At 38.7% G+C, this 21,232-nt stretch overlaps 1 protein-coding gene across 1 annotated transcript in view; it reads right to left on the reverse strand.

Moving 5' to 3' along the window:
• Positions 1–1,537: 1,537 nt before the first annotated feature.
• RNF144A (ring finger protein 144A) overlaps positions 1,538–21,232 on the reverse strand; it is a 66,547-nt gene continuing 46,852 nt past the window's right edge. The window contains exons 3-8 of the mRNA XM_034061034.1: positions 14,025–14,129; positions 13,810–13,870; positions 12,531–12,738; positions 10,459–10,606; positions 9,128–9,217; positions 1,538–6,154 (exon numbers count right to left, since the gene is read on the reverse strand). Of these exons, the coding sequence (XP_033916925.1) occupies positions 6,023–6,154; positions 9,128–9,217; positions 10,459–10,606; positions 12,531–12,738; positions 13,810–13,870; positions 14,025–14,129 (744 nt within the window). The 3' untranslated portion in view covers positions 1,538–6,022. The remainder of the gene's footprint in view (positions 6,155–9,127; positions 9,218–10,458; positions 10,607–12,530; positions 12,739–13,809; positions 13,871–14,024; positions 14,130–21,232) is intronic.

Raw genomic sequence — 21,232 nt, forward strand, 5'->3', positions numbered from 1 at the left:
TGCAGGTTGGCAGTGGCAATCTCTAGCACTACACCCATACCTGTGTGTGTACATGATTCAATTTCTACAGCCACATCTCTATTAGTACTGTTTTAACTAGCAGAATGCTAGAACTAGCACAGTGGTTTTGTGCTGTGGGATTCAATTGTCTCAATGGATCTGTTCTCACAGGACAGTTAACTGGCATGATTTTGACCTGAACTCTCCCATCCAGTGCCCATGTATAGTTCAGGAGTTATTACGGGGCTGGGGTCCCTCCCAGCAGAACTTATTGCTATGGATGTGGGTCACCTCTGGTGACTAGATGATTCTGGACACTATTTACCAGAACATTTGCCATTTAAGTTTAAAGTTTGCCATTTAAAAATTCAACTTAAATGTTTTAATTTTAGACAGCTGAGGCCATGAAGTTTATTACTCAGAGTTTCTGCAGTGCTTGTTTCTCTGATTACAGACTGGTGCTGCAGAAACCCACTCATGCAGCTGAAGGCACTGGTAAGAAAATCCTTGTAGGTCAAGGTACTCTGAATCTAGCAGAAATATCCAGGAGCTAAACATCACTAAACTAATAACTGCGATTGACTGAGAAATGATCCTGCTCTCTAAAAGAAAACTGCAAAGCAAAACATACCTAACTGGAAGCAACAGTCTATGGGAGCAGAGGAAGAAAGCAGAAAGATTTCTTTGTTAATATCTTTTCCTAGAATAGGTCAAACCCCTTGTGGCATTTATAGACTATTTTCTGCCCAGTTAATTGAACAAGATGTCTAAACTCATATTTCCCTTACAGATAAAAAAATCATTATGTTCCATATAAATGAAAGAAGGAATGACTGAGCAGCAGCTATTATATGGCCTTGATTTTTCTTAAATTGCCAAGTATAAAGCACATAGAGGCATAATACCATTTTTGAAGAAATTGTACCTGTGCTTTTTTTACACGTACAGACAATTATCCTAACAAGTGAGAAACTCTGGGGACTGAAGGAAAGACTGCATCCTCAGAGGCAGTTCAGGCAAAACGCAAAGAACAAATTGATGGAGTCAAGAACTTGAGAGCCAGTTCCCACGGCCAAAGAGAGTTATGTATGCTCTCTTGGTCAGGAGACTGGGCTTTGTTCTTAAAAGCTGTGCTTCCACAAGACCAGACAAAAGGGAATACAAGCTGCTCACAGCCACTTCCACCAGACTTAAACTTGTGATGCAATATACACCCATCTCAGAGTGATCCTCGGAGCAGCGCATCCACCCAGCTAGAGTATCAGTGGACTGTAATAGGAGCTGGACCAAAGACCCAGCTGTGGCTCAAATTAGCTCTGAAGATACCCAGATTCCTTCTTTTGGCTAAGCTGGGAGATGATGAATCAGAAATCACTGTGATGCTGAGAAGAGGGCAGGAGATCTCCAGTCGACAGGTTGTGCTTGCTCTGAAGGACTAAGAGGCAGACAAGCACAGGAGTCCTATCATAACAAAAGCACTTTTCTTTAGTGAATGTAAAGCACTGAAATATCACTATGAAGAACCACAGGAGCCACATTCATTTAAAATATCTATTGAAATTACAAATTAAACTCTTCAATATGATTCAAAGTACAAAACACAACATTAAAAGGCATTCAACAGCTCTTTTATACATCACAGTGTTAGTGGCACAAAATGTACTTATATTTCAAATACATCAACAGAACTAGTTTTACACGGGTCAAATACATTATCTATACATATGCATGACTCCTTCATGCTTATACCTATACAGGTTTAAAATACATCCATGATAAAATGATCAAGAAAGGTTCAGTTATGTACCACACACCTGTACCTAATGTTCCTGGAATCCTTATAAGAGATACACAAATCAAAGCAATAATGGAGACCACAGGGCTATAAACACAAACAGCATGCCTTACTTAGTATAAGTGCACTAGCAATTAAGCGCTGATGCAGGCTTTTTTGATGTCTTTAATATCACTGGCATCAACAACTGTATTCTGTTTTCCTCAGGATTTTAGATTATGTATGTGAAATGTACAAACTTTGTTTTTTTTAAAAAAATCAACCCTGCACAAAGCTTTATGCATGCTGTACCTCACTGGGATGAAAAGAGCCTGTATTAAATATATTAACTCCTACACAGTAAAAGGCCTACAGATGAAATGCGCAAAACTTCATTTTTATTTTCCTGCCCATAACAATTTTAAATCAAAAGCACTTCATCTTTTTCTGATCCATGCATATTTTATCATGTCAGCTCCATAAACAAGAGAGCTTTTCACTACTTCTGATTGTGTTTCCTGCATGTCAGAAGATCAACAGTATGCTGAAAGTTGATCCAGTCAGCTCTTATTTGGGATTTTGCTAATTCATAAGCCAGAGTATTTGAGGAAAGATGCTGCTTGGTATGTGGGGGAAAGCATCCTAAACTCTTGGCATGCTGAAGTTGGTAGTAGGAGGTTTCAGGATGAATGCCAACATGAATAAAATTGAAATATTAACATAAAACTGCAGTAAGAATTTATATATAATCTTTCATCACAGAATCTTGAAGAGACTCAAAACCAGTGAATTTGCCCTCACAGCATTCCTGTGAGGTAGGCCCATCCATTTAAAAGATGGTTAAACTGAGACAAAAGGAGATAAGTGACTTGTCCAATGTCGCATGGGGAAAACTCAATGCTATGGCCACTGTGCAGGCTGTGCTACTGATCTCTCTCAGGTCTGACTTCAGCCCAGCTAATGAAAGGCAACTCTGGAGCCTGGACTCCCCACTTGTGCTCTAGATATGATACCGCTTCACCCCAACAGAACATGCAAATGATGTACTGTTACAAACTCCATTAAAAACAACATTTAAGAAACCATAAAACTGCAACAGAATCATGCAGTGAATCTTATTTTTCCAGTGAAAATACAAAAAGCCAAAGTTGATGTAACAGAATTTCATGTGAAAAGCAGCAGAGACAAACATCCGCTTTTCCATGGCAGGGGTTTAAATGTCAGAGTTTAAGTATTTACAGTTCAGTTTCAGGGTATTAAATGTCACACTATCAACATAAGCTGCAACATAAAACCACCCTGAACTCAATACATCACCACCAGAAGTTGCTACTTTGGAAACAAATCAGCATTACAAAAGTAACATAACAAAACAAAATCCCGGAGAAGAATACAGGTGGAATAACATTTAGCAAACCTGAAATTATTAGGTATTTGGTAAATATATGTAGGCATATAGTCTATCCCAACAGCCATGGTGTGAAACAAGTGATATGTCATAAAAACCTCCAGTAGCAATTCAAGTATGTTGAGCTCAGAGACAGAGATATACTGACAGAATTACATAGTTTTCTGATTATATTTGTTACCTGCGAGCACTGATTATAAACTGTTATTTAAAAACATCTGTATTTGTAAAGGATTTATTCTTTTCTTCTTTTTTAAATCTAGAAATGCATTAATTTTGACATTGATTATTAACTGGCCACACAGTACCATGGAAAACTCAAGTTTTGCTGTACTGTCACATAAAGGCTGTCTCTAAGAAAGGCACAGAGAAAATAAACCTCATACCACGACACTCCAGTACAGCTAACAGGCCACTGTGCCTCTGTGGTTTACTATCATCCCAGTAGTAGAAGCAGTCATTAGAACCTCTGCCACATACACCAAATCCCTCGGTGCTCCCAATTAGAAAACCAACAACCCATGAGTTTTTTATGTCCTGTTGTCCATTTTGTTTTTCTCCAGTTAAACACAGTTACAGGGCCAAGGCTGAAAGGCCATAGTTGAAGCTTACCTGAAGGAAGCTGTCCTTCATAGAAGGGTTTCCATTATTTCTGCACACTGAAGCTATGACTCAGGACAACCCGGGTGCTTGGCTTAGGGAACCTTTGGGGCACAGGCTGAGTTAGATAACCACTTCACTGCCCACTGACCTCAGCAGTGCTTCACACACTCCTTTGGGGCTGCCAAACAGTGATAGAATGCACTACCCAGACCTCCTACAGATATTCTGAGCAATTTTAATAACAAAGATAGCTAAAATACTAAAAACACCCTGATAACAAAAGGTCTGAACTGTGCATTGCTATGAACAATCTGAAGATATCACAAGGAGTTCAGACTTGCTGGAAACCAGGTATCCTTTTTCTTCAGTCATTAAGATCAAGCCAAAGAAGTAAACTGCAGATAACCTTCAGCTCCTGGAGCTAAAATCTGTGGTTAGATACAGTTTGAATTTGGATACTATTAAACTTGCCAGAAGGGGGAGGAGAAGAAATTCTAGCATAGCTTTATAAAAAGACATTGGCCCTTTCCAAAATTGTACCCTGCAGTCTTTTTATTTAACAGACAGACAGTACAAAAGATAATAAACAAAGGAATAATTTCCTTATGCTTAAGCTGTGAAAACATATTCCCAGCCTGTGGGAGCAGCCAGAAGCAGTTGCATTTAAGGGTCTTAATATATTTTTAGTGCAAATTTATCCTGGCTATTTATCCATCTCAGTACATCAATAATGCACAGAAATAAATAATGATGAAAAATACACAGTCAAACTTCAGTCCATGAGCCATTCAGAAGTGTTTTCTTTCAGTACTACACACAGACATACACATTCAGGTGCTTCATATTTCATGGCAAGAAGTTATTAGTCAAATCCTTGTAGGCTTTTGAAATCAGAGAAAAATGGTTTACAAGAAAATATTTCTAAAGAGAAACAATGATGGTTAATATGATGATGACTAGCACACTTTACTACCCTGGAAACACAGCACTGAGAATGCTGCAAAGCTATCAAACGAAGTGATTACTTTTCAAATAAAAGCTGTTTCATCACAGTATTGTTATTAACAGCACACACCATACATCATACAATGTTAACTCTGAAAATGGGCTAAATAGTTTAATAGGAAAAGTACAACTTCCACAAACATCCCAGGCATTTTTATTATTAACTACAGGGATAACCCTGCTACATTTTTATACTTAAAAGGAAAGGTTCATTGATAACCCAAGAGTCTAAATAGTAAAGTTAGTCCTGTATTTTTTTAATAATTACCCTAAAGACAGAAGCAAGCTATTTTGAACTTCCAAAATATTTCAATAGCACAGCTATTTACACATTTGGTTTAAATAGGATTATATATATCTCTCTCTATATAAAAAGATTAAGATACCTGGATTAGAAGTTATGTAGCCCTATAAGTGTAGCAGAACCCTAAACTACAGCAAAAAATAACAGTTCAGAAAAACACTAGTGGTCCAGCGGTAATCAATACCATCAATGCATTTTTAAAGGAACTGTGATTAGACAGTAAGTTTGTGTCACCACTCAACCTTACCACTTCATCAATTAATTTTTAAAATGTAGCTTTCAAAGTAACAAATTTCTTATAAGACTTCATAAAATTTCTGGAAGGCAACAGGACCAACCTTGTCCCTCTAACCCTCCCCAAATTTGAAGAAAGGCATAGGATGGCCTATATGCACCTTACTGATTTTGTTACACTTGAAAAAATAGGTACTAAAAAGGATACTGTCATGGCTTTAACAAAAACAGATGCGTAGTAAACATAGCAAAAGTCACAATAAGTTGACTGATTTAAATGATCTGCAACTTAAATATATACAGGAATAAGACATCAAATTTGGAAGTGAACAGATATGCAGAAGATTTGTATGCATTTTCAGCTCGTTTTGCTGATACCATTCCATACACTTCCCAGTCCACCACAGGGTAGCAGAAACCTTTCGCATTATTTTTAGCATTGTCAGCTCTTACTTTCTGATAGCTACCCAGGTCCATGGTCTCCTTTTAGCACCAATTTTGCCTTCCATTATCCTCCTTGTCTATTATTGATTGATCTATGCAACAGTAGTAACAACAGTTCCTGAAACCAAGACTGTGTGGCAATGAAAAGCGAAATGGGACAAGTAAGGCTACAGCAATGTTAAGTGCAAGAGGGAAACATCAACAGCAACAATAAGATCAAAACACATGTGATGAGTCCAATCTTCTCAGTCTAGGTAGGTAGAGGGTCATCATCTCCTTTATTACATTTGCACTTGCAGCACAGAACAAACGGTGTAGCAAGGAGAAGGAAAGGGGAGGCCACCAAAAGAAGAAGACCAAATCCTGCAAAAATTCCTACCACCTGCAAGGGAAAGCACTGTGTTAGGGACAGCAGTTGTCTGAATTCTGCTGACACTATGTCAGCATTAGTGCCCTTCAAAAAGATCTCAGCAAATGCCATTGACCCTACCAGAGCCAGGACTTCCCCCCAGTTGTATGCTACAGTCAGTTCCTGTGATCAGTAACCATGAGTGATATCAGAGAGGGAACACTCATGTTTCTTTGCTTCAGTCAGAACCATGGTGCACAACTCAGTCCCATCACACAAAGTGATGCAGATGGTTATTTGCCTTTTGAGTTTTGCTATATCTCAAACAACTAATGAAGCAACCAACAAGGCACTTTCTTCTTGATCAAATCTAAACATTAAATATCAGGATCAAGACTACAAGAGAATTAGACACTCTCCTTTCAAGGTGCTCCCTATTTTACTGGTGAAAGCTCCAAAGGTTTTTGTGTTGTTCACGAGATCCATGAATACTCTCACAAGCTTCCCACCAGCAGGAAAACAAGCTTGGCAATCTCAGCCACCAGTTGCAAACTGAGCAAACTGTTTCAGAGGATATGACCTAACTCTACCTAAAAGCATCTTTTTTTCACTGACATTCGTTGATCACCCTTTTCCCAGCATGGGCAGAGGACCACAGACCCACCCATCCTGTCACTGCCAAACTCTATTAGTTTCCACAGTGTTTAAATTTGGAATTATTTAAAAAAATTAAAGTTGAGGTTCATTGCCTGAGGAAGTTTCCCATATGTCACAGCAACTGTAACAGTAATGCTACAACAATATGCCCACAAATTGTTTGAGAAAATAATTTAGATTTATTCACATGAGAGTGTCTGTGAATAATTTTGAATAATGAAGGCAGGAGTGGAATGCTAATCTGCCAGCAAAACCTCACAACAGAAGGCAAAATGAAATTAGAGTGCAGTACTCATTAAGAATTCTTCTAGCAAGGGCTAGATATGCCGGTTCAATTAACTGGCAAATATTTAATTAGCCATGGTAGAGATGGAATGATTTACTAGTATTTTGGTCGGCCACGGACAATTTCTCGTTCTGATCACTATGTATTCCTTTTTCAATACCACTATCCAGGGATTTTTGGACAGGGGCTGAAAGGAAAGGCCGGTTGCGGGAGATGGCGCTGTGGGACAGCAGTCACTGCTGCCTCCTACTAGCCAAACTCTTTCAATCTTGGCTTTCTGTTGTTCAGGGATAAGGAGCTCAAACTTCCTTGCCCTAGAAGTGTTTTTTCTTGCCAAGTGCAATTTCTTTTTCAGCTTCAGAGGTGTGCACATTTCATTGCTCATTCTTTTTATTGGAGGTGCTCACAAGCTGATACAACTTCCATTTACTAATCCCTGCATTTATTTACTGCAGACATAAATCTGAGCTAAATTCTCATCTCCTTTGCAAGCTGTGAGCTGCAACTACTGCCATACTGTTTTTTGGAGACAGCATGCTCTTTGCCTAACTCTTTGCAGCCTGGGCTAAGAGCACGCTGGCCAGACAGAGCCAAGCTGGAAGTTAGCAACCAAGTGGACCAGACAGACTACTGGTAATTTTTATGAGATACCTATTTACACCTTCCTTCCAGCCTCAATACATCATCAAAGAATTCATTAAGTGTCACATTATTTGGGTTTATTTATTTATTGGGGGGGGTGGTGGTGATGTGTATTTTTTAATTCTTTCTTAAACAAAACTGCTTGCTGAGTATTACTTACTCATGTTCTACCTGGTTTTGTTGCTTCTGGAGAAGTTGTTGCCCTACTCAGCATCAAGCCATCCCCTCTGTCCAAAACAAATACTTTTTTAAATCCACAAACAACAAACCAAATGCTCACTTCAGTTTACCTTGGATAAATTCTCAAAAGAGACTTAACGTAAGGAAACAATTGCAAAGCTGATTTAGCTTTTAGTGGGTTTAGCAGAATTATATCCTGACTGGTAAAGAATTATCACTTTCTTTCTTAAAAATGACCAAAACATCAAGCATACTGTCTAGCAAACTTATCTGCACCAAATGCTGTGGCAAAGAACAGATTCCAAATATCAGATTAATCACGTCATATTACAGATACATCAAGAAAGCATATGTAGCCACACACTTCCTAAGATACTATTGAGTAAGCCAAGCAAAACCCAGTCCATTGCTCAGCACCAAGGGAGAGGAATGCAATCCTTCACCTTTTATTTCAGTTTAGCTGCCTGTCCAGGTTTAAAGCTTATTCTCTAGACTTGATGTGTACATTCAAATGGAAAGAAATCTGTACTTCAAGCAAAGCACTTCATCTCAAGCTAAGGTAGCTTTTTACTAGCATACAATTAGTTTAGGAAGAGGTGACTCAGATACCTATATGTCCCTGTATCTCTGAAATTACTATGAAGGCACTAGATTGGACCAAGTCACACACTAGCTTTTAAATTGTATGCATAGAAAGTAATGCAGAGAGCTTTTTCATTACTAGCATTCATGCTAGGTCCAGCAAAACTGGATCCAGACAAGAGGTATCCCCACACTCTCTGTCAGCTTGAATCTGTATTTGTAACTACTGATAAACTCAGAGGGTTACCTTCTATCCAACTTATATGAATGAGTCCATAATAAGATACCTAGCATACTTGGGCTAATTCATTCCCAGTTCTGGATCTGGAGCTAAAGATCACTTGGATGATGAGCTTCCTCTTAATAATATGGATGGTGTCAACCTAGTTCATCCTCCAGGTTTACTGAGAACATATCTAGATTGGCACTTAACTGGCTCTGCAAGCACATCCTTCCTAGTTCTCAGTGACTTTCTGTCAAGGACTGTCCTCTCTGGGATATCTAACCTCTCTAAGCTATTGCCCTCTTTAGAGCTCCTATGAAAATCAGTTACTATTTGTCAAAAGAAATTTATCCTAAGGTATTAAAATGAGTACAGAAAAGGAAGGCACTATGACAGTAATAGACCTGTAAAGAGCTTTTAAAGATATGAGCTTTACCTGCGTTCTGTGCCAAATAACTGATGCCCTGGAGTGGCCCAGCTTGTTTCGACAAGGTCCTTTGTCATAATGTATAAGGAGAAAATCATCCTACAAAATATTAAATGAAAAAGTAGGCAATAAACAGAGGTACAAACTCTTCAAGTTATAAAGTACTATTTCCTGAGAACTTATAACCAGGAATTGCACAGAAAGATAAAAGATTAGTAAACTAGATATGGTCACGTCCAACCTTTCCAAAGGGCTTTGTTTACAGTGTCTTCACAAAAAGGTGTGTTTAGCAAATGTTATATATCTGTAATGAATTCCTCTCCCATAGGCTCTCAAGCTGTGTATTTAAATGGAGTTTAGCTAGAGGATCCAAGAAGATAAGCTGACCACTGCATATGTCTTGCACACACACAGAGAGAGCAAAGGAAAAGGAATACTTGTATTGCAGACTTCCCAAACTTGGTTCCTTTTACTAGATGAAGAAGGACAATACAGAATTTTGATAAATGATGTCCCTATCTGACCTTTTACAAACCAGCCAAGATAGCAGGCCTAGTACCAACAGAACACCGTTTTTTAACTGAGCACGTAAGAAGCCTGAGACTTAAGGACCATAAAGCATTCAAATGGGACAAACACTGGAGCTGAATAGCTTTTGGGAGTCTTAAAACATTTCCTTTGCTATTGTTATAAAATAAAACAGATGGCATGGAAACAGATGTTGTATATTATATATCCTCTGATCCTTGGGCATGATAACAGGCTGATTGTTAAAACATGACAGCAGCAGGTTATACACTGACAAATTACTGATGCTAGAAGAACACTGTATTCTTTTTCATATGTCAGATCTATTTCTTGTCCCACAGAATACAATGAACAGTAAACAAATCTGACTGCTAGTCTCCTGCATGGTGACGCACCGAATCTAGAGTTTGTCTGTTAAACTTCCACAGACTAAGAACATTGTTATAATCATCCAGTAACTCCTTCAAGGAGGGGAACACTGGAAAGTCAGTATTAAGTGAAGTATTATAAAGCAAAAAACAAAGACCTCTCTCATGTTAGTTTCCATGTAAAGATTACAAATAGAATATTTTAATAAAATTTTACTTTTTCATTACTGACTCACATAGGCAAAATGCTGAAATCACACAGGTCAGACAAGTAAAACAGCATAAAAATCCTATCAAATTACCAGAATCAGCTCTGGTAGGCTGCAGTTCACCAAGTTGTGCAGAAGCTAGTGAACTACTATTTAATTGATTTACAAGATAGCTGGATGGCAAACCAATGAACTTCTAAGCTTCTGAGAACCAGAGTGCATGGCATGTACTCACATCAAGAGATTCCAGGCAGTACCAGCAAAAAGCATGTTTGCAGTTCTTACACATCATTTGGGCACAGCCTTCATCTCGTTCAATGTAAACTTTACACTTTGGACAGCGCTTGATTGGGGCATCATCTTCTTCCATTTTAAAAACTGAACTGTGGGACAGAATGAGGAATTAGTAATATGTGTGGCTGTGACAGTTTAGTAAGAACTGTACTAAGAAGGTGAGCCTACTTTTTCGCTGAAAAAAAAAGAATAAATAAATTACTAGAGATCCAGGTACTGAATTCACTTTTACTAACCAGATATTTTGGCTATACTCCATTTTTCAAACATATCTCAAGAAAAAAAAAAATGTTTAATGACTATAGTGCCTGTGTAAGATTCAGGACATTTTCTTTATCACATAATTTGCCAACTGGTTTTGTTATCTATTGATAGTAACAGATGTTAGATTGTTTTCTCCTGTTCACATCTAAATGCTTTGTATGTCTAGATCATTGTCCTCCCTTCTTCCTCAGAAGAGGAAGCAATCCCTGAATGACACAAGAAGTCCAGACCACATTCCTTCAGATCGGGGCACCAGGGATAAATTGCTTGTCTCCTTAAGGATCCTCCTAGGAATTTCCCTCCATATAGAATCATAAAATCATAGAATAGTTAGGGTTGGAAAGGACCTTAAGATCATCTAGTTCCAAGCCCCCTGCCATGGGCAGGGACACCTCACACTAAACCATATCACCCAAGGCTTCATCCAGACTGGTCTTGAACACTGCCAGGGATGGAGCATTCACTACCTCCCAGGGCATGGAGAACAATGAGGTTTGGAGAGCAGGCTGTTCTTTCAGAGTTGATCTCTTCATCTCTAGCATTATCCTAACCAGTCACTGGTCATGAGTTAGGGAAAGCACCACTTCTCCTCGTCTTGCATGACTGTGCAAAACCACAGGATGTTCTTTTATACAATAGGCACAATGCAGAGGAATATGGAAACACTGGAAGAACATTTATTTTGCTTGATTATCTTTCTACCATATGCAGATTTTTGCACACTAACAACCAAATTGTACCTTAACAAATGACACTTCCAGTAGCTACTGCCAGTGGGAGATACAAGAATGACTGATGGCGAAGCAACAATTTGCTGGAAAACAGGACTGACCCTTGATCGATTGCTTTGCCTAGTGGTAGGATAAAAGGACACACACTTGTTGGTCACACTATAAGCAACCGTATTACAGAAAAATGCTTTGAAACCATAAACTGTATATGAAACTCCAAACACAGAGTAGATAATGGAGGATTATGCTCTAAAATAATTTTAAAATAAACTTCAATGGAGTAAAAAATGAAATGTGAAATAAAAATTAAAAGCAACCAAAACACTAAGGAAAACAGATAAAGTTTTTTACCTTGCCATGAAGTTTAGTGAGCTGCAGTTCTGGTCAAGCACACACAAAAAAAGCATGTGCAAAAGTTACTATATTTGACCAAGAACACATAATGACATCATCATAGTTAGTCATCTGTTACAACAAAGCGTGAAAGAAGAAGGCAAGTTATGAATAGCTAGGTCCAAGGCTGGCCAAGCCCAGCCATTACATGGTCCACATGCACAATGACCTTTCTTATTCACTGGCTTCAGTATGCCACTGGAAATGGCTTGAAATGGATCTTAAGATAATTAGCCAAATATGTAGCAGTTAGGATGACTGACAGAGTATCCAAAAGAAAAAAAAAAATCACTGTCTGGCATGATCATCTGTCCAGAGCAGCAGCAGCAAGATTTTCTCTGAAGGGAAGCTCATGAGCTGCCTGGATGTTGTATTTTTTCCACTTGGGCGAAAGAGCAAAGGCTAAAGTAGCTACTTAGTGCTTTGCTGGGAATGGTGGCAAGGAGTGAGGCTGGCAAGAGCTACCCAGTTTCGGAATACAGCATTAGAAGAACAGGAATGACTAAGTGAAGGAAGCAGCTTTAACACAAAGTATCAGGGAATTGCCTCTTCGCTATTCACATTCTGGTTTGTTCAAAGATGGAGTGTTTAATTTCTAAATAATTGATCTTCTGCAATACTTCACCTTGTTTCTCCTGGAAGAAAAGAGATTGGCATATTCTCTTGACAGCCTTGACCTGGATGCCAATTAGATTTGCAAGCAGAGCAGAACTCAATGTCGCAGGCTTTGCACTGGACCAGCTGGGGGTCCTGTGGGCTTGATTCCTGAAGCTGGCAAACTGCCTGGCAAGTAGAGGATGGACACCAAGTCCGACACGGATCCAAAAGCACTTCTGCAAAGGGACATAAAAGACCAAATTCAATGGTGGCTACAAGACTGGCCTTCTGTAGCAATATATTCCAGCTGAGGTTAACTGGCAGGGCATTTGAAGACAAACATTTTCGAAAGAAACCCTGTAATTTATGCTACCCATTGAAGACATAAATCTGGCCTGCTTTGCAAACAGGCACCAAACTGAAGTGGGTTTCCCTAGTTTGAATTGTCCGCTTTCATTAACTGAACTAAACTTGCTCTGAGAATGCGATGTTGAATTTTATTTCAGTTGTATCTCAAGTTAAATAGAGCATATACTATGCAGGTATAACCCATCAGAAAGTGTTTTTACAGTGCCTTGCCTATTAGGACTCTATTTCAAGTTGTCCTCTGCCCTAATGTAACCGTATGATTAACAATAGCACGTTACAATTTCAGCCCTCTCTTGGAGGCTACTTTCTGGCAAGTCACTGCATGTTTCTAAGCCCGCCGATGTCGTAAAAACCTGCCAATTACTTCAGCAGTTTCTAGGCTGGGTGTTGCCCTCAGCAAACCTTACTGTAAGTTCTCAACAGCCACACAGTTCCACATCCCCATAGGCACACAGTCAGCTTATATCCTCATAAAAATTAACAAGGTTAATTTTATACATACAGAAGTGCTTAGCAATTCTGCACCAGATGGCATCGCAGGGTATAATAGTGGCTCCATAAAAGGGGTCAGTCTGCTTCCCCAGACCCTGGAGTACTGGTAGTCAACTTAAACAGCAAAACTAGAAAAAGAAGTCCATCTGTCCCGTCCCCTGAACAATATAATACATAGCAATTTTCTTTCCTTAGCTCATTCCCAGAATGCTGCAGTTCTGAGAATCATCCAGACAAAAACAGAATCCATTTTAGGGTTTTTTTTGTTGTGGTTGTGTGTTGCTTTCTTCACTGTTGTGTTGTTGTTGGTTTGTTTTGTGATGACCAAATGATTAATGCATAATGCTACTCCACGTGCACATGCAGAGCCAGATTCTTATTTATGGGATCGTTCTGGAGTGATACCACTCCCACAGCCTTGCAGTAGGTAGTGATACATGCGTTACCTCTTTCAAACTGCAGCTTCTTATACCTTTGCATGATTTCTGACGCAACCATGCACTCAATCTGTTGAAGAAAAAGGAAAGACAAATTTCCAATTAGGAACAGCAATAATCTAAGGCATTTTCAACAAACTGAGACAAAATATGTGACATTTAGCGGGTATTAAAAATGCATGTTGACAACAATGGCAGCTGTAACACTTACAGTAAAACCATACCTCATTTTCTTGCAGATGACCTCGCTTTGGGCAGGCAGCATCAGGGCAACTGATTGCTGTTTCTAGACCTTCTTTGATCAAAAGCTCCACATACTGTTTTAGGCACTATAAGAAAGTCAAAGACTGAGTTAATAGTGCTACCAAGAGTAAACCAGTCACTATTTTAACTGCTTTCATTTGAAATAGGAATTCTTTGAAAATACAAATACTACTGTCCCCTTTTCACAGCCATGGGCTATGCTCACAGCTTTTGACACAGTTATGCCTTTAAATAGCAAACAGCAAGTTCATTTCCACATCAAATAACTCTTCCTCAACTTAAAATATGCAGCAAGCTAAAAAATAACAGTAATGGGGAAAAGGATAAATCAAACAGGGAGCTAGGAGGGGAAAAAATAATAAAACACCACCACGATAAAATTAGATTAACCACACTCCAAAAATCTTTATGTGACTGGAAATCACAACACAGCTTAGTAAGCAGTAACTATCCATAGACAGACATCTGTCAAGCATACCAGAGAGCAAAAAGGAGTGGTGCATCTTGCCTTCTATTTCTAGAAAATAACTATCTGAACTTCATGGTTAAAGACGTATCTTTTCCATAGGAAAGAAAAATGTGAGAATTAGGACTTCCAGAGAACTACAGTTTCCATGGGGACCGAATAATAAATATGGGTAATACTAATACTTTTCTCCCCTAGCAACCACAGCAATTTACCCAAGTCATAACTGAAAATGGAGCATCTAACAGTAGTGCACTGCAGGGCCATCAACAAAACGGAGAAAAAATGTGGAAATTTTAGACTAAGTGCAAATTAATACCAAACCTCATTATTCTTATACAGCAACCATCCCATTCCACCTCCACATTTCCCACATCATGGTGAGAGCTATTGCATAAGTGTCTGTTGGGGAGGCAAAGAGAGTGATGGGGAGATCACTCTGATACTACACAGAAAGAGCAATTGAGCATCTGCTTTCCAGCAGATGGGTCACCCTGTGGTGCTGTCACCCTGCCTGTCAGTTCAGTTAGCTGTGGCAAACTAAAGACAACTACAGAAAGTAAGCCCCTAACTCTCTGTTACCAGATACGTGAATAAAAAGCGAGGCTAGACCAACAGCAGAGTGATTTGAAGATGAAAAAACAAGCTCAGGATACAGCTGGGTGGGAGGTGAGAAGGATTACACACACTGCAGCAAGCTGGCAAACCAGGGACTTCAATTACCATTTTCAGACACAACTTGCAAAAGGTATGCAGCTTTGTAGAATCATCGAAATCAATGAAACTCACTATTGTAGAATCATAGAATAGTTAGGGTTGGAAAGGACCTTAAGATCATCAGCCTGAGAAGGCAAAGGGCTACATCGACCTTGCTGAGTGCAGCATGCCTGACTGCAGGTCAGAGCACAAAGCTGCTTCTTCCTTCCAACCACGCCATCGAACGGGCCCATTAATGAGCACATCTCCAGCCTAACGCTTTGCATGTGGCTTGTGGCTGTAAGGTCCAGACTTTCCGTCTGCTCATTCAGCCTCTTCTCTTTCTGTTTTGCCTCTTGGATGTCTATTCATCTCCTTTCAGAGCCCCTATAACCTGTATTAATGCTTTATTCTAGACTGACTGCAGCAAAAACTTTACTTCCTACCCACATGTTTTCTGGTTCTCTAGTATACAGCTTTTCTGGTGGCAACATGCCACCACCTTAACAGCACAACAAATCATGTCTATCAGAGTCTCCTTCCCTGTGTCTCCTACTCAACTGAGACAGCAGGTCTACTTTTTAAGTTTTTTTTTTTTAGAAAAACAGATATCTGATAATAGCTATCTTAAAAAGCATTATGTGTGTAAAAAATCCACGTGACAGATAATAGCCTTCCTTTTCATTAGTAGGGATTTAGTGAAGAGAACTATTCACTTAGATGTTTGACTTGCAGAAGGTTTCTAAGGCTCATTTATAGCTTTGCAGGGCAGGTAGTGGAGCAATTCAAGAGAACCACTAGCAGCAGCAACCACAGCAGGCTAAGCTCTGCAAGAACCAGAGCCTAGGTCACATGCCTTGGCAAACTGTGATTTCAGCTGTAGAGAGGTACTAGTGTTGTTATAATGACAGTATTGGCTTTCCCTTTTTCCCTCCATTTGCAGACGCCAAGTGTGGATTAAAATGAAAATGCATACATTTTTAATGCCAGCACTTAGCACTTACAGAAAGTACTTTTCAAGCTGAATGAGCTTTGTCATCATTAATCATTAACGTGGTTAATTCTCCTTTTCAATCTGTTTGGGACCACTTCCAGAGCCTATTTGACTTGTTTCCCTTTCCTCACATCTTACAAGGAATGACACAGTTCATCCCTGCTATGAGCACTGTCTAAGGCCTTCCCCTTCCCCATATGTGGCACTGGCCCCTACTTCCTCAAAACCAGCATGGCCAAGTGCACTTCTTATGCTACACCTTCTGGGAACGCAGATGCTATCTCAAGGGCAAGAATTATAACTCTAAATTAGGCAGAAGAAAAAAACACCCTGTCCACTTAAGACTCTCACTCCAGAGAACTCCTGGGTGAAGAAGGAGCAACCCGAAGTTGTTGCAGGAGAATATGAAGCACAAGGTACCTGTGGGTTCTCCTGGGAGCAGACATAAGATGTGCCACTTGTGCCAGTAAACTTTAAACTAGCTACAGTACTGTAAATGCACCAGCATGTAAGCAAAAATAAAGTAGGATCAGGTACTCAGTTATACACTATGAAAAATTCATTACAAAACAGCTACAAAAAGATGACAAATGAATTGTTGCTCATTTTCTATGCAGCTTATAGTGGATCCCATCTTGGAAGAAAATATCTTTATACCCCTTCCATTAAGGCAATAAAGCAGTATACAGGATGAACAAAAAATGTGAGACTGTAAGTCACTCCAAACAACTTTCAAAATGAACTGCATGACATGAGTTTTTTTTTCAGAGAAAACAGGAGCTGAAATTAGGAACCTATGGTCTGAAGCAGGAATAAGGTCACAAGATACCCTTCTTGTTGTATGTTGACCCTTTATAAAACCATTATGCTTGGGAGCATCTTTAGGCTTCCTTTAAATGACCTGTGTCAATGGAAAGTTGCTTTTATTTGAAACAATACTTTTGCTAAATTCCATTTCTTCCTTTCTCAAAAAAACTCCGAAACCTCATTGAATTTCAGTAATTAAATAAGTAAATTATATTTAAAGTAATTCACACTTGGATATACTCTAAACCGGTCAAAAACTGATGGTGGTTATTCTGTAAATTTCCACTTATGTACTTAATCTGACTTGATGAAACCAGGGTAAGACTCAGCAGTGCACAAAAAAAATAACTCTTTGCTGAATTAAGTAGTTCATAAGAGGAAGCACTTGCTTTGCACTCAGTTTTGTACTTCATTTCTGTACTCTAAAAATCTTCACTTGGAACAGTGAAGACCCATCTAAAGGGATGGAACACCTCTCCTATGAGGAAAGGCTAAGGGAGTTTGGATTGTTCAGCCTGGAGAAGAGAACAATCCAGGAAGACCTTATTATGGCCTTTCAACTCTAAAAGAGGTTTATAAGAAAGATATTATGGCAATATACCACCGTATATGAAGGTTACACAGGGAATCCCATGAAAACTGCCATATAGCTTGTAATTTTATGTAGACAAAGAAAAGTCAAGTACTACACAATATATGTTACGTATAAAGTATATGAAGACTATATAAACTATATTTTAAACTTGCTATAAGATTATATAAACTGCAGGTCAAAATGCATCACAAGCTCCAATTACTGCTAAGATCAGTCTGAAGAGACTGGTTAGCTCCCCTGAGCATTAGACCTGTATTTTTCCCTGCATATGCACACTCTGTGCATGCCTGCCCTGTTCTCCTGCTGCACATCACTACTGTCCTTTCCGGTGTCTGGATGACTTTTCTTTCACCTTGTAATCCAAGAATCCTACTGTCCTTTGCTATCCCCATGACAAAGCGCAGGAGTACATCCACTTTGAGAAGTTTTGGCCCAGATCCCAACCCAGCAGCAGTTTTACTATCAGCTACCTATATACATTAGGAACATCTAATTCATATATATTCATTAGGAACATCATTTTTGCCATGGGCTCAGAGATAGATAGCTAATAAAGGAATGACTTCCTTTCTGAAGCTGTCAAACATAGCCTAATACTTAAAGCTCTGGAAGATGTGTTGTACTTCAAACCCCTGTACATCAAGGATTGTGCCACACAGAAAGGTATATTCAATGACCACTTATGATGGGCTGTTGCTTTAGAGCTGCACATCATTTTGCCTATCCTTATAAAGATCAAAATACTTTGTGAGAATCAAAATAGTTATTTTTTTATAGTTTCCAAACTATAACTCATAATGTTACCCTGCTGCATTCAACTCTTAACAAATCTGCATAGGCCACAGCAAAATCTCAATATAAACAATTAAAATGACTGGTTTTTAATTTTCTGTTAAGAGAATTTGACCAACAATTACGCCTATTTCTGATGATAGTGCTTTGACTTATTTCTCCTGACACCCAAAACCAAATAAAACCCATCATAATTCATACAAAGGAATTTGACTCTCATTGTTTCCACATGAGGCAATATTTATCTACCATCTAACTTTGAAAGAAAAATGTGTTCACTTTGTGCCTAAGGTAATTTTACACTAGAGAATGCACATAATTAAAAACACTTGATGATATTTTTAATCAACATCTCCCTTTTTAAAAAAAAATTTACAACAAACTTACTTTTAAGACCATGTTATTATTATTACAGGAGACAAGGAATGGCTTTTCAAGATATCACCTTTTATTTGAGAGTTAGGAAGGCAAAAAATAGTCCTGTATTATTTTCTTAACTGCTTCTAGGTGGATTTTGTCAAAATGCAGATTTCTGACTGCACTAGTGCTGCAGATGCAAGTGCCAAGTCATATGGGAAATTTTATAAATAAGTCAATGGGTTTGGAAGGGCCAAAAAAGCGTGACAGGACTGCAGAGCCAAAAATATCATCACCATGTCATTTGATTTATTTCTTAAAACTTTAAGTGTATTTTAGTGCTGGCACTAGGCCACAGCCATTCCAAAACAGAATGTGCACTACACAAAATCATCACATGCTGGTATTGGTGAAACATTAAAAAAACCCCAAACACCTACTGATAAAACTGAAAAGGAAAAAAAAAAATAAAATGAAAGAAATCTGACATTTACCAAGTTATGAAAAAGAAAGAGAATGAATTTTTTTTTACAATGCATCTGGTAAAGGTGAATGTTATATGTAGATTGACAAATATTGACCAAATAAATAACCCTTCACCTTGGACTGACAATCACTAAGAGCTTTGCACCACACTTCAGGAACACAAGGAAAGGCTGACATGCTTTTTCAACAAGAGAGATTGTTTTTCTTAATATTTTTGGACCCCAAAATCTGATTCTAAAATTAATAAGCCTAGGTCTCAATGCATTGAGTGAAAATGGAAAACAATGCTGGGAAGAAAGCTCAAACTGAGTAAGATGTTTCCAAGTATGATGATTATTAACATATAGACTAAATTGCTGGTCTCACAAATTCTGCATCATCTGCAAACCAGGATTAGATAAACTTATAAAAATATATACATACATATACACATACATGTATTTTTCTAAACCTGAATTCAATCACAAGAAGGGTCAGGTAACACTGGCTGTTATTTTATGATTCATATTACAGATGACATAAGGGTAGATGAATGTAAAGATCCCTTTTGTCCTTGTATTCTAGGAAATAATATGAAAAATATGAGTGAGAACCTATTTAACACTGTTCTGTAGCTATGCATTGGCAGTTTGGTCTGTTTGTAGATTTAGTGCTAAAAGGATAATAAGTCAAAACTCAAAACACATGTGATGATATTACCTAGATGAGAATAACCACTGCAACTAATTTTAATAGAATTTTGTAGTATTTTCATGTTCTGCAGGTATTTTTCACTACAGGACTTAAAAATTAATATTGAGAAAGTAGTATCTTGTCTTGCCCTAAGATAGTGTAATACCAATTAATCTACTGTTCTGTACTAATTCCACCAAGTGAGCAAGTAATTCTAATGATGGAGAAATTGTCTGTATTCTTTCAGGTAATGTGATGTAATGCCCATTTTTAGTTTCAGATTAGAACAGTACATAGTGATATAATGTGAAATACTGGGGCAGAGAGACAGAGTGTGTGTGATACTGAATGTGTCCACTGCAAAAAAATTGGAGAGATTAATTAGGGTGTTGATGTCTCAGGTGGAAGATAATACTCTGGGACTTATGGATCCCCTCCCTTTTGTACAAACAGCAAATTCACTCTGGATGAGAGAGCTTTTCCCTCATGAAAGCAATATAACACTGTAGAAAGACTTTCCATTGAGGCAAAACTGAACAAGAGAAAAAAAACCTAATATAAGCAGCCTACAGCTGGAGACTTCTTTGAAGAGGAGGGAAGAATGACAGCAAAATTTGAATCTGAGTCTTCCCTATTCCTGAAAAGCACAGATTCCTGCAGATATGTATCACATGCTTTTTTTGTTGGGTTTTTTTTGGGTTTTTTTTTGTTTTTTTTTTTTTAGTATTTTGGTGGATATTTGTAAAAGCAACAGGGATGCTCATCTAGCAATCCCAGAATGGTTTGGATTGTAAGCAACTTTAAAGATGACCCAGTTTGAACACCCCTGCCATGGGCAGGGACACCTTACACTAGACCATGTTGCTCCAAGCCCCATCTAACCTGTCCTTGAACACTGCCAGGGATGGAGCAACCACAGCTTCTCTGGGCAACCTGTGCCAGTGTCTCACCACCGTCACAGAAAAAAAATTCCTGGTACCTCATCTAAATCTATCCCCTTTCAGTTTAAAGCCTTTCTCACTCATCTTATCCCTACATGCCCCTGTAAAAAGTCTCTCCTCTGTCCTTCTTGTAGGTTCCATTCAGGCACTGGACGGCTATTCTAAGGTTTTCCCAAAGCCTTCTCTTCGATGGGCTCAACAACCTCAGCTCTTTCAGCTTATCATAACAGGAGAGGTGCTCCAGCCCTCTGATCATCTTCATGGCCCTCCTCTGGACTTGCTCCAACAGATCCACATCATTCTTACATTGGAGGCCTCAGAACTGAAAACAATAACCAAGGTGGGGTGCCCTGCTGTGTTGC

The sequence above is a fragment of the Melopsittacus undulatus genome, chromosome 3, assembly GCF_012275295.1.
Source record: "Melopsittacus undulatus isolate bMelUnd1 chromosome 3, bMelUnd1.mat.Z, whole genome shotgun sequence".
In the NCBI taxonomy this organism is placed as follows: Eukaryota; Metazoa; Chordata; class Aves; order Psittaciformes; family Psittaculidae; genus Melopsittacus; species Melopsittacus undulatus.